The sequence below is a fragment of the Corella eumyota genome, chromosome 1, assembly GCF_963082875.1.
Source record: "Corella eumyota chromosome 1, kaCorEumy4.1, whole genome shotgun sequence".
In the NCBI taxonomy this organism is placed as follows: Eukaryota; Metazoa; Chordata; class Ascidiacea; order Phlebobranchia; family Corellidae; genus Corella; species Corella eumyota.
The window spans coordinates 12,432,179-12,445,070 of record NC_137490.1 but is presented as its reverse complement, the minus strand read 5'-3'; the positions used below and the strand labels follow the sequence as shown (position 1 = coordinate 12,445,070).

Genomic DNA, 12,892 nt, shown 5'->3' with positions numbered 1-12,892 from the left:
TTTTATTTTTGCTTTTTTCTTTGTTATTGTAGTTTTTAAAAGGGTAAAAGATTTTTTTTAACTCAGAAAAAATTAAATTCTTTATTTAAATTTAGTTTTATTGTAATATTAAAACAAAGTAAAAATTTATCCTCAATGGTAGTATTTTCGTTTTGCTTGATTACTTTGCGATTAAAACAACACAAACAAAATAAACGAGAGTCTGTGGCAACAGGATTTTGCAAATCTGAGATTACATGTGTTTATCGCATTTGGTTTTTACAACTAGTAATGGATGGATATAAAATTATTACGCATATTGGAAAAGGTTCAAGTGGTGCAGTATATTTGGCTAGGAGTACAAAGTTACAGGTAATTTTAAAAAGAAAAAATATACATTTACCGATTTACTTAAAAGTTACGTATTTACAAAAAATGATATTAACGTTAATAATTAAGCTATAATTTTTATTTTTTGTTACTGCAAAATTGACAGAATTTAATACATTTATTGCTTCTATTTTTAGAAATTGGTTGCAATAAAGAAGATAGAAATAGATGAAGCCCGGCGATCACGTTGCAAAAAATCTGTAATTCGTGAGGCAAATATTTTAAGAACTTTAAATCATTATCACATTGTCAGATGTTATGAATGGTTCTTGGATGAGAAGGTAATTTATTTTTTTTTTTATCTAACAAACTTGTACATTTATTAGACAAAGATTTTATATATATTTTAGCAAAATTAAAAAGTTTGTCGTATTTTATACTTGAAGCTCAGGTATTACTAAATGTAAGATACTTTTTTAATAAATCAATTTAAATTTAATTTGAACTGTAAACTTATTTTAAATAGAACTGTAACATGAGCATGGTTCTCGAATATTGCAATGGTGGAACACTGCAAGACAATATTACACTTGCACAAAAAACTAACAAAAAAATTGATGAAAATAAAATTCTGGAGTGGATTACTCAAATCACGTCGGCAGTTGCATATATTCATGAACGCAAAATACTACATCGAGATTTGAAATCAGAAAATGTGTTCCTTCTTAAGTAAGTTAAAAATATTTGTTTACAAATATTTAGTAAAGTAACAGATTAGTTTTAGGGGTTTAAAGATTGAAAAAATGTACATTTAATCATTTACAGTAGGTCTACTTTAACTGTTGTATTATAGTAGCCTGTTGATAAGATTTAAATTGAGTACTACCTAGTATGTTACTGATTAATTTCATTCACTGTTTACACAATTTGTTTGTTATTTTTAAATTTAAGTAATCCTCTTTGCTAATAATAGAATATTAGTCGATAAGATTAGTTGCACCATGGATTAAGCACAGTAATCTTACATATAGATGTTTCAGTGTAATTGATATACAGTGTTTTGAGTAACCGTAGTGTTTAGCCTAAGTACACAATACATTTACTTAATTGTTTCCAAAAGAAATGAAACTTAAGTCCAGTTTCTTTGTTTTGGAAAAGAATAATTTGAAGTACTATTCCCATGACTTAGAAGTAAACATGTAACAAAACAACCTAATTAAGAATTTAAAGTTACAATTTATTTTAAGCCACTGTTTCTGTTTAACTTACAAATACGTGTTATTTTTTTTAACTATGTAAAGTATTACCTAAACAATTTTACAAATCCTATTTTTTAATAGATCCAGCTACTACATAAGTTATTGTGTTGCTAATAGTTTATTTTTTAGATAAAAATATTATTGTTTACCTATAAATACATGTAACATTTTTTTTATATTAGAAATGAAGTGGTGAAGCTGGGTGACTTTGGAATTTCGAAGGAGATTGGCCACACACTTGACAAGGCAAGTACTTGTGTGGGAACACCCTGTTATCTTAGCCCCGAACTTTGCCAAGATATACCATACGGTTTCAAATCTGACGTCTGGGCTTTAGGCTGTTTGTTATTTGAAATGTGCGCCCTGCAACCTGCATTTGATGCAGCCAACCTTATCAGTTTATTTTACAAGATTGTAAATGGAAAATATTCTGACCTACCTGCCAGCACATCAAACTCTATTCGCGAGTTAATCGCAAAAATGCTGACACGAGATCCTGATGATCGTCCTACAGCAGAAACTTTGTTAGAACATCCTGCTCTTCAAAAATACCATTCAAAAATTCGAATGCGAACTCCAGAGCTAACTGGCAATGGCACGCAGAAACAAAACAATACAGCAATTGATTTGGATGATTTGGGCGATATGTCTGACTTAGATGACCTTTTAAGATCAACGCAAGACACAATCACCAATGACACCACAAGAATTAAAAACAATTTAAGTGATTCTGCGCTTAAGCGGTCCTTGTCAGTTTATGGAGAATACAATAATAACGTCGACGAACAACTTACTGAAATTGATTCAAGCCGTCCACAGACATGCCCCCATTCAGCTGTGGTTAGGGAATTAAATGAGACCTCAACTGACACTATTGCTACCTGGTCTGGTTATGGAGACAGAGGAAGTAGAAGACCTAGTGGAAGATATAAAATCGATCTGTCGAGCTCAAGCGATGAAGATTCAGAACGTCAATATTCAGACTATATTTCAGATGAGGATTTTACAGCAAGAGAAATTAAAACACAAAGGTATGTTTAAGTAAAGTAAAAGTTAACCTAAATAATCTATTATTTCCATTAATAAATAAATTTAAAGTAGAAAAAATATCATGATATTATCAACACATTGTTTTAAATTTATAACAAAAAAAACAAAGTGTAATTTATTATTGATTTTTTTGTTAAATTGTCTAACCCAGATTGTATTTTATAGTATTATATAGGCTTTAAGACAAAAAGCTAATTTAAGAGGATTTAAAATGTAAAAATATTGTTGTTTATTTTAGACAAAAACTTTTATATTTTTAAATTCATTGAATAATAAGTTATCAACTGTATAATATTCAAATAGCAAATTGGTTTTTGGCATTTAAATAATTTTTATGGTGTGTAAAAAAACTATTTTTTTATGAATTTGATTTTAAATAGTATGTGATTTATTGCGATGTTTTTGCAGGACTTCAATTTTAAAATATAAGTTTAATGTGTAACTTAGTAGACCCCCTATTGTTCACATTTTTATTGTTGGAAATTTTTCTTTGTGTTTTGGTTTCTTTGAATAATGTTAAATAATAAATACCCCCTTAAGACCTGTGATTTTATTATGTTTTTTTCTTATTTACTTTGTTTTGTGGGTTGAAAAGTAGTCTGTCTGGGAGGTAAATTATACAAAAAAGTATTTCAAATATTTTTTTTAAATATTTATTATTTTTTATTTTGATTTTCAGAGAATATTCCTCAGATGAATTTTCAAATTATTCTGAAGATGAATTAAACACTTCTAGAAGTAAGAAATTTAATAAAATATCTTTTTTTGCAAATTCATTTTGCCAAATTTTAATGTAAAAAAATTCAAGTATACTTATACAAGAAATAAGGATTTTTTAGATTTTTGCCACTTTTAGGCAATTGCAAAAATTTTAAACCGGAACAAAATTTTCTATTATTGTACATTTAAAATGTAAAGCTAAATATTATATTTACTTAAATTAAATGCCACAGTTGAGTCTAAATGTAAAATATGTTAAGCAATTGATGAAGAAATCCCAGAAATAATAGAATGTGATGATGGGGATGGAAATAAATCGAGTTCAAATGTAATCACATTAACAACTAGTGGAAGAAACTTACCGGGAAGCGCCTGGCTGCAATCTAAAAGAGCACAAGTAAAATTTGTTTGTAAACAATTTTTTTATAAAATTAAAATAAAAATGAAAGTGATAATTTTTCTAATTTAACTTTCTTGCACAATGCCAAAAATGTTAATTACATTAAAAAAAAACGGGATTTCGAAAGCCAACAAAAAAAATTTATAAGAAACCAGTAAATCTGATAAATTTATTTTTTGAATTAAAATATAATTACTGATTTTCAAGGTTTTAAGAAATAAACAAACCCAGCCCGTTCAAAAATCGCTCGTAGTAAGTACCGTACAAAGATCTGTTGACCTTACAAATGGTAAAAATTCAAATTTGAAAAGTAACGGAGACAGTGAAAAACGACGCAATACAAAGAAAAGGTCAGTGAAAAATAAAATTATTAGTTACTTAGAATGCATGGTTCTCTAGATATACTGGATAAAACGTTTTAAATCAATATGTTTTAAAAATTTTTTAACACATTCAAAATTTTTAAACTTAAATGTTTTTTTTTTTAATTTTTTTTTTTAATTTTTTAACACATTCAAAATTTTTAAACTACTCACAGGTTGCCTGGTAGCTCTTGGCTGAAGCGTGGAGGGAGTAGCTCAGAAGAAATCGTTCTTGGTGATCAACCCAGTAAAGTTGAACACAAAAAGAAGAAAAAACTCCCGGGCAGTGGATGGTTATTAGGGAAAAATGGACAAACAAATAAAGGTTTAGGACTAAAAGAATTTTGAACTTACTGAGCATAACCTGTGTGTATATATACTGCGTTTTTTCTATAAGTCCCACAATTATAAAACTAAATGCAAAAAAATTGTAGGGTCGTAATTTAATTTGAAAAAAAACTCTTTAGATCTGATTCATTTTGTAGGAAAAAGTCCAGAGAAAGATTTGACCTTGGAAAGTTGTAGCAGTGCAAATGAATTTAGTTCAAGCGATAAACAAGGTACCACTTGATTGTTTTTAAATATGAGATTAATATTTAACCTGTACCTTTATCTTATGTAAATTCTTGCATGTTTTGTTACATATTTGCTCTTTTAAATTTTTTTTTTTACTACAAATAAGTTTTTTAAATACATTAAATTATTAAATATTGTTTGTTGAGGTATTGTACATATGGAATTATTTTTTTTTAATTTAAATTTTTTTAGGTGAATTTGAATATGTTGATGATTTTGAAGATGATTATGATGATGATTTTGAACTTGGTAGGTTGCCTGCCCATTTTTTATGTAGATTCGACTTACATATTTTAATGTACCAAAAAGCGTATGATTTTATAACCAATTTTAAAAAGTAGACTTGTTATTAGATTAAATTTTCTGAAAAAAATAACCACATTTTTAAATTTTTTTTTGTAAGCAATCCCTATTATCCATAACCCTGCTATAGACACCTAAGTGTTGTGGTTTTGAAAAACTAGTTTACCTGTAATGTTTTTAACCGTGTCGTTTTGTTGAACATTTATTTAGATGATGAATTAGATAAAACAAGAACACTAACTGAACATTCTTCTACATTGGAAGCAGTAAAGCAAGGTTGCATTGGTAAGTTATTTATATTCTTCTTTATTTTGAAAAAGTTAACACTGATTTGCACTATTACTGATTTGGTTATTTAATTGTTTGCTAAGATTTTCTTATAATGTTACAGAAAAAATTGGTGACAATATTTACCAAAGCTTAAACCGAATGTTTGAGCAAGGTTTAACTATCGGGGAAGTTTACAAACAACACAGGGAAAATGTTGATTTTGAAACAGTAGAAACTTGTTATTTGTTGATTAAAGAACAATTATTAGAAACCTAAAACATTAGTTAGTGTCCTACCATCAGGTTTAAAAACAAAGAGAATGGTAATACACTGTATTAAATGTTACAAACACCTTTAGCTGAATAGCATAACCTTGCATTGGTTAGTTTACCTAATATTATTAAAGGAAATTACTTTTACTACCTAACTGGAAAACAAAAATAGAATATGCAATGCTTTATAGTTATAGCCACTGTGGTTACATATTTCAATTTTTTCACAACAATGTTTAGTTTTTCTTGTAACGTTTAATGTATTTAAAATCTGTTTAGAAAAAGTATGTGATTGTTTAATTGAACAAGATAATTTTTAAATTTTAATATTTTGGCATTACTATTTTTTTACACTGTGAGTAATAATATGTTGTTAATTTTTTTTTAATTTTACTGTTTTATGTTTTATTAGCTTTCGCAATCTGTATCCTTAGTTCTTCAATCTTACATTTGCAGTTTAAACTGCACTTTATAATAAAACTAAAAAAATACTATTTTTTGACGATTTTATTTTCAATGACAAATCAAGTAAAAAGTACAGTAATTTACTTGGAACAGTAAACCGGGTTATTGCACATCATGCAATGGTTTTTGCACCAAAATGTAATGTAATTAAATTGTTATACACGAAATATCAAATACAAAAAATAACATACATTTATTTACGATTACATTAAAAATCAAAAATATAATAAACAAAACCAATTACAGGCCAAATATTAAGTTGATTGTGTTTATTTAACACATATGTAAAATGTTTTATATTTGGCTTGCCCTTTCTAAGGCTTTTGTTGCTTCTTTTAATTTTCCTACCAAGTCTTGAAGTTCTTCTTTGGAGCAAGTAAAGTTGGTTTCTTCGCCGTTGTCCTTTTTAAGAGATACTGTGTATCTTAATTCATTTAATTTACTCAACTGATTGTTTTTAATGTTGTAATCCAATCTCCATGAAGCATCAACGATATTTGGAAGCTTTGATCCAAAACTTGATAGATGTTCGCGTAGATCCAATTTGTAATGATTAAATGTTGTCATGAAGCTCTCTTTCCGGTCCTCGGGAAAATTGAAATCATCCAACACCATTCCTAACTGATCATCATCAATATCAGTTTTAGCTGACTCCAAAAACAACGTCATTAGACTGGCATGTGATCGCTTTACAGCAGATGGGTTGACACCATCTGTGTGTTTACATTCAGTGATTTTTTGCTGCAAGGGTTTGTCAAGAATTATTTCGCACACATTTTCCAGCAGAAAATCAAATAATTTGTCGGGAATAATGGAAGGATCCGAACAAAGGCGTAAAGCAACTATTTGTTGTTCCGAAAGAAAATCCATAATTATGAAAGTGTTGAACTAAAAAATATAATAATAATTAGGGATCCAATCAGCATTTAACTACTAATATAATATAAAACAAATCTTAAAGCCTTGAAAACTTAATTAATTATTAATGGTAAAACACAAATTTAAATTTGTCAATTGGTTTTAATTACGAAAAACTTGTTTGATTTGTAAACATTGTATATTCGCTATAACGAATATATTTCGGTTTTGCTCCGGTTGACACAGAATTTGCGGAAAAGAAGTTTCCAAATCTTTTTAAATGAAAATTAATAAAATACAAATGACAAAATTTTAGATCAAATTTGGACAGTAAAAAGCAAGAATGTTAAAAAATTATTTTTTTTAATAAGAATTTGTTTTTAAGCATTTTCACAGGATTTTATCATGGTGGGAACAGTTTCTTTTCCGCTTTGGTTTTAAATTTTTCCTTATATTTTGTTAATCATCCTTTTTTCCAACGAAATTAAAATTTTCCCTTTTTTTAAAGAAGAAACTAAAAATGGAATAATCAAATTGCATTTCAAGGTACATGTTATTATTCTTGTAATAACTTTTATAGTTAAAGTATATATTATAGGGTATATAACATTTAAATTGTTAGCTATTTGCAGGTAAGTCTGTTGTCTGTATGTAATAAGAACTAAACTGACAGCATGTTGCATGAGTAAAAAGGCATTGACTTTTGACTAGATATCAACTCATTACAGAATCAAATACTAATAATACTGCTCCGATTTCAACTTTTATTATGTGGGACTGACCATAAGTACCTATGTTGCAAAATAATAATTTAGAAATTCTAAATTTAATTTTTTTTGTGTATTTAAATGTTTTTAGAAAATGAAACTGATTAGGTTTCAATTGCCATGTCATTGCAATTCAATTAAGACAAGGTTTCAATACATCTGGTTATGTTTTAAATCTTTAACCTACAACCATTTTGACTCTTCAACTGAAACAGTTTTTGCCCCGGTTATAACTTGTGTGGATTTTGTGTTAAATTGGTTTGGAAGGGTAAGTTATTTATTTATTTTTTCGTAACTTTTTTGCAATCACCCTTTTTTTAAATTATATATATATATTTTAAAACATTTTTTTTAAATTGTTATTGAAAATATTAGTTATGAAAAAAATATGCATTGTAATATAAAGCACAATTGCTTATTTATTTTTAAAATCTATAATTTAACACTTTATTTTCTTGGAAAATTTTTCATATTTTATCAAATTTTTATTGCAGGCTTTTGTCACATTGGTTGTTTGCCTAATTACTTCAGTTGTAGTTATTTTTTACCTACATGTTATTCCTTATGTGTTTGAAACGAACACTACATTATACGCTTATCTTCATATACTCTATGGCCACTACTTGCTTATGATGATTACTTTCCATTATTACAAATCTGTTACTACTAACCCTGGAAAACCCCCAGATGTAAGTTAAATGATTTTTGATGATTTTGCTTTTTTACATTAAAATAAAACATGTAAGAATGAAATTCTAATTTTTAATTTGTTATAATCTATTTATCATGGCCTATTTAATTACATATCACATGTCATACTATATAAAGTCAGATTAGAAAATTTTTGGCATTTGTTTTTAAATAAATTGTGCTGGAAAGCACAGAATTTGTTGATTATAATTTGTTAAAAAAATTTCAGATAAAAGTTAATTAATGCTTTTTAAAACTATTTGTTATTTAATATAACCAACTGTTATTTGTTTTAGTATACAGAAGGAATTCCAATGCCTTCAATATGTAAGAAATGTATTTTGCCCAAACCACCTCGCACACATCACTGTAGTGTTTGTAAAATGTGCAGATTAAAAATGGATCATCACTGTCGTAAGTAAAATTTTACTAATTTATGAGTAAGCTATTGTTTACATGTATATAGCCTATATCAATTTAAATTAAAAAAAATGTTTTTTCAAATATTTTGTTATAACAAACTGACATTGTTTTTTTCAATAGCCTTTTATCATATTTTTTACAAACTTCAGCATTTAAAAGGTTTTTCACTTATTATATTTCAATTATTTTTTGCATATTTTAGCTTGGATCAACAACTGTGTTGGACATTTTAATCATCGTTATTTTATTTCATTTTGTATCTTCATGTTATTGGGCACTATTTATGTATCTCTAAGTTCATGGGTTTTATTTTCTGATTGTTTTCATTTTACTGAGAAGATTTATTTCGCAGCAGAATCTTTTAAAGCAATGATTTGGTCATCAGATGGTAAATAAAAAATTTTCAAATACAATTTTTTTTTTTAATATGTATTCATATGTATATGACTTCATGTTTTTAATGAAATAATCTAAAAATTTGAACCCATAATTTTACTGTGTCATTAAATTTTTTTTTTTCGCTTTTTAAATTATTTTGAAATAAGAGTTTAAATTAAGTTGTGTCTGGTTATACACAGATGTAGCTGATGAGCCTCCACTAAATGTCATGAAACCAAAAACAACATGCACAGGAAAACCTCGTTCTTATAACACTAGTGTTGTTTATCTTTGGATTCTATGCAGGTATAAATAATTTGTTAATTTTTTTTGCCTATTTTATGTATGTATATTTAAATTTTACAATTTTATTTGTTTTTTTTAGTGCTGTTACTTTATCTTTGGGTTTTCTAACAGCTTGGCACTGCTATCTTATTTCAGTTGGCGAAACAAGTATTGAAAATTTAGTTAATAAGCGAGAAAGGGAACGTTTAAAAAAATTAAACAGAAAATTTGTTAATCGCTATCATTTTGGTGTATTTCGTAATTGGAAATATATTCTTGGGTTTAATTCTTGGAGGTAATTATTTATGCTGTGACAATTTTAAAAGATACTTGTAAAAGTGTAATTCAATAATTAAGAGGGCCTAACCTGTTTTATTTTCTTTATTTAGAAGTTTTTTAAGAAGGGTTGCCCTACCATCTCTACACCTTCCTTTAGGCAATGGTGTAGTTTGGGAAATAACAAATTGCCAAAAAACTTCACTTGCATAGCAAGCAGTATTTTTTTATTATTTGTCATTATTTAGTTCAATTTAATATTTCAAACTGGTTTCTAAGGTAGGTTTAAAGAAATTTACCAAAACATATGTTTTATCTTTCTATTAATTTTTTATTTTAATAATAAACTGCTAATGTTACTTCTACTTTTATAAAAAAAAATCTGGCTATTGTATGTTATAGTGTTAACAGATGAACATGAGAGAGCAACGAAAAAAAATGAAAAAAAATAAGCAACGAAAAAAAAATTATCTATATCTCATAATTGATACTTCACACAAGTTCTAATTTATATGTCAATAATTGTGCACTTTTGACTATATGTAAAACAATGTGTTAAAATATCTTCAATATGTTTTTTATAATAATGTTAAGAAATTATATTAGATACAGTGTTTTATAACCCAGTTTTAATTTGTTAATATCAGGATATACATTATACTAAATTTTAAATTCCTAAAGTTGATTTTTATTAAATAAACAATCATTTAAATATGATAAATAAATGAAAAATATTTTTCAAATATATTTTTTTAACTACTTATATTATAAAATACATCTTACCAAATTTTTAATGCTTATGTAACCAAATTGTTTCTATCTAAATAAGCTAACAACTAAATTTGGTACAGTTTTTGTCCAGAACCCTGTATTAACGGTTCACCGGAAGACCAGTTGTAACCTTGTTAGTAGTAGAGTGCACTATATATAAAAACTATTACGGTTTATTATAAAAAGATAAAACAAAGCTAAAAAGGTCTAAAATATACAACAATAGTTACAAATCAGAGACAAGAATAAACACGTCAGTATACGAAGCACTCTAGTCAAAACCGCCAGAACAAAAACAAAAACCAAGTCGACCAACGATGTCACGTGACTATAATAATTATCTTGCCCCAAAACGATACAAAGTGTTACAACACTGATTATGGTCTGCACCACCACAGGCCAACCAATAAGGCAACCCACACTATATATTATCAACAACGTTACAGAATGTTACACTTAATATCGGACTTTAATTTTTATTGAACAAACGAGCATTTAAATATAAAAAAAATAAAAATACTTTTTAATTCATTTTCGAGTTATAAATATTATAATATATAACTGACCAAAATTTGAAAACCTAATAAAAATCTTTAAATTTCAATAAACAAACACCTATTAATTAGTAATTAGTAACAATTAAAATTTTAAGTTATTTTTAAGTTACTAATATCATGATATACAATTGACAAAGATTTGAAAAATTAACAACAACCTTTAAATTGTAATAAACAAACACCTATGAATTAGTAATTAGTGATAAAAATTAAAATTGTAATTTATTTTTGAGTTAATAATATCATGATTTACAATTGACCAAGATTTAAAAAATTAATAAAAACCTTTAAATTTTAATAAACAAACACCTATTAATTAGTAATTAGTAATAAATAAATGTTGTAAATAGGAGAATAAAAACATAACCTGATAATAAACAACATACTAAAATTTTAAATTTTAAAAATTTTAAGGAATAAAAGATAACTTTTTTCAAAATCGGGACTAGAAAGAATAAAAACAACAATTAACATCTATTTAAGTAAATTAATTATGATTAGATAAAACAATAAATAAAATATTAAGTATTAAATGATTTGACGAAACAAAAAAGAGGGGCTTCGCCCTTTCTCAATATTCTGATTCTTATAATTAAATATTAATTACAGAACAACATACTTTGCCTATTGTTTATCATATAACATAATTACAAAAGCTAAATATATTTATAATGTTTAAACCGAAATTAATTTTGAAAATAAATTTTCAGTAAAACTAAACTTTGGATGCAAAATATTAATCTTCAATTTTTAATAAACTAGCAAGTACTTAAGTGTAATAAATACAAAAAAAAATAACTTCAACTACGTTTTCTTTTTTTAATATAATAGTAAACCATTACTTAAAATTTAATAGATTACTTTCAATGTTTAAATTTCAAAAACAAACAAACAATAAAATATAATAAAAACACCAAAAAAAAAATTTTTTTTGACTTGCTTTCGGATTGTTGATATTAGAATATACATTAGGTTAAACCTAAAATGTCTAAAAATGACATTTAATTTTTAATATATAAACAAGCAAATAAATATTATAAACATACAAAAAAAATATTTTCAAGTATATATTTTAATTACTAATATCATAATAAACATTAGAACCAATTTTGAACGCCTAACATCCATTTTTAATTTTAAATAAATAAACAATCATTAAAATATAATAAACAAACAAAAATTAATTTTTTTAATTGTTTTTAGGTAACTAATATTATGATATACAAATGACCAAGATTTTTTAATAAACAAACACAAATAAATATGTAATTAGTAATATTTGAATTATCAAAATAGGAGACTAGAAACATTATCCTATAATGAATAACATACTGAAGTTTAAAAACTTTTAATATATTAGAACAAAAGTTATTCTAACTCAAAATTCGGTCAAATAAGAATAAAAGTAATATTAAATATACTGACAATAACAATATGTTTTGAAATCTAAGATTTCGAACCATAATAAAAATAACAAGTATAATGACAATAACAATGTTTCGAAATCTAAGATTTCAAACCATAATTACTTAAATTACATTAAATAAACATCACAAACCTAGTAGTAACTAACTGCATGTGTTTTGACATTAAGCATGATTTTTTAATGTTAGGCTAATACTTAAAATAAATACGCAACATTTAAAACATACATACAATTAAATCTTTAAAGTATTGACTAGTTTCTAAGAAATTCTTATACATAATTTTTTTTTCAAAAGTTTGGATACTGTTGTTAAAGGTTATACTGTTATCTGAAATCACCACAGCTAGCAAAAAATTCATTTGCAAAAACAATTAAATTTATTTATGTTATTTAACATTTTTAACAATCTTGAAGCATATTAGATATAGTGCATAATAAAAATAAGTAATACCTTAATCACTGGATTGCTTAACAC

The 12,892-nt window shown here is 25.9% G+C and overlaps 3 protein-coding genes across 5 annotated transcripts; 2 read left to right on the top strand and 1 right to left on the bottom strand.

Moving 5' to 3' along the window:
• Positions 1-212: 212 nt before the first annotated feature.
• LOC145745842 (uncharacterized) lies at positions 213-6,015 on the top strand. Of its 2 annotated transcripts, none has more exons than XM_082564024.1 (12): positions 213-351; positions 507-650; positions 836-1,038; positions 1,751-2,599; positions 3,298-3,356; positions 3,599-3,735; positions 3,946-4,088; positions 4,277-4,425; positions 4,586-4,660; positions 4,869-4,925; positions 5,190-5,264; positions 5,371-6,015. In XM_082564024.1, the coding sequence occupies exons 1-12, from the start codon at positions 271-273 to the stop codon at positions 5,523-5,525; spliced, it is 2,127 nt and encodes a 708-aa protein (XP_082420150.1). In that variant the 5' UTR covers positions 213-270; the 3' UTR covers positions 5,526-6,015. The 2 variants fall into 2 exon arrangements, with proteins under 2 accessions (XP_082420150.1, XP_082420143.1); XM_082564017.1 differs by having other exon boundaries at positions 4,568-4,660.
• A 7-nt stretch (positions 6,016-6,022) lies between these two features.
• LOC145745833 (COMM domain-containing protein 3-like) lies at positions 6,023-7,033 on the bottom strand. The gene has a single exon (XM_082564004.1). The coding sequence runs from the start codon at positions 6,854-6,856 to the stop codon at positions 6,281-6,283; it is 576 nt and encodes a 191-aa protein (XP_082420130.1). The 5' UTR covers positions 6,857-7,033; the 3' UTR covers positions 6,023-6,280.
• Positions 7,034-7,242: 209 nt separating this feature from the next.
• On the top strand, positions 7,243-10,306 carry LOC145753145 (palmitoyltransferase ZDHHC16-like). 2 transcript variants are annotated; one of them, XR_014283827.1, is made up of 9 exons: positions 7,243-7,390; positions 7,703-7,879; positions 8,106-8,300; positions 8,598-8,715; positions 8,927-9,112; positions 9,303-9,408; positions 9,488-9,682; positions 9,777-9,942; positions 10,066-10,306. XR_014283827.1 is itself a non-coding variant. In XM_082569545.1 (8 exons), the coding sequence occupies exons 2-8, from the start codon at positions 7,706-7,708 to the stop codon at positions 9,874-9,876; spliced, it is 1,074 nt and encodes a 357-aa protein (XP_082425671.1). In that variant the 5' UTR covers positions 7,243-7,390; positions 7,703-7,705; the 3' UTR covers positions 9,877-10,306. The 2 variants fall into 2 exon arrangements, 1 of the variants encoding a protein (XP_082425671.1); XM_082569545.1 differs by having other exon boundaries at positions 9,777-10,306.
• Positions 10,307-12,892: the final 2,586 nt, after the last annotated feature.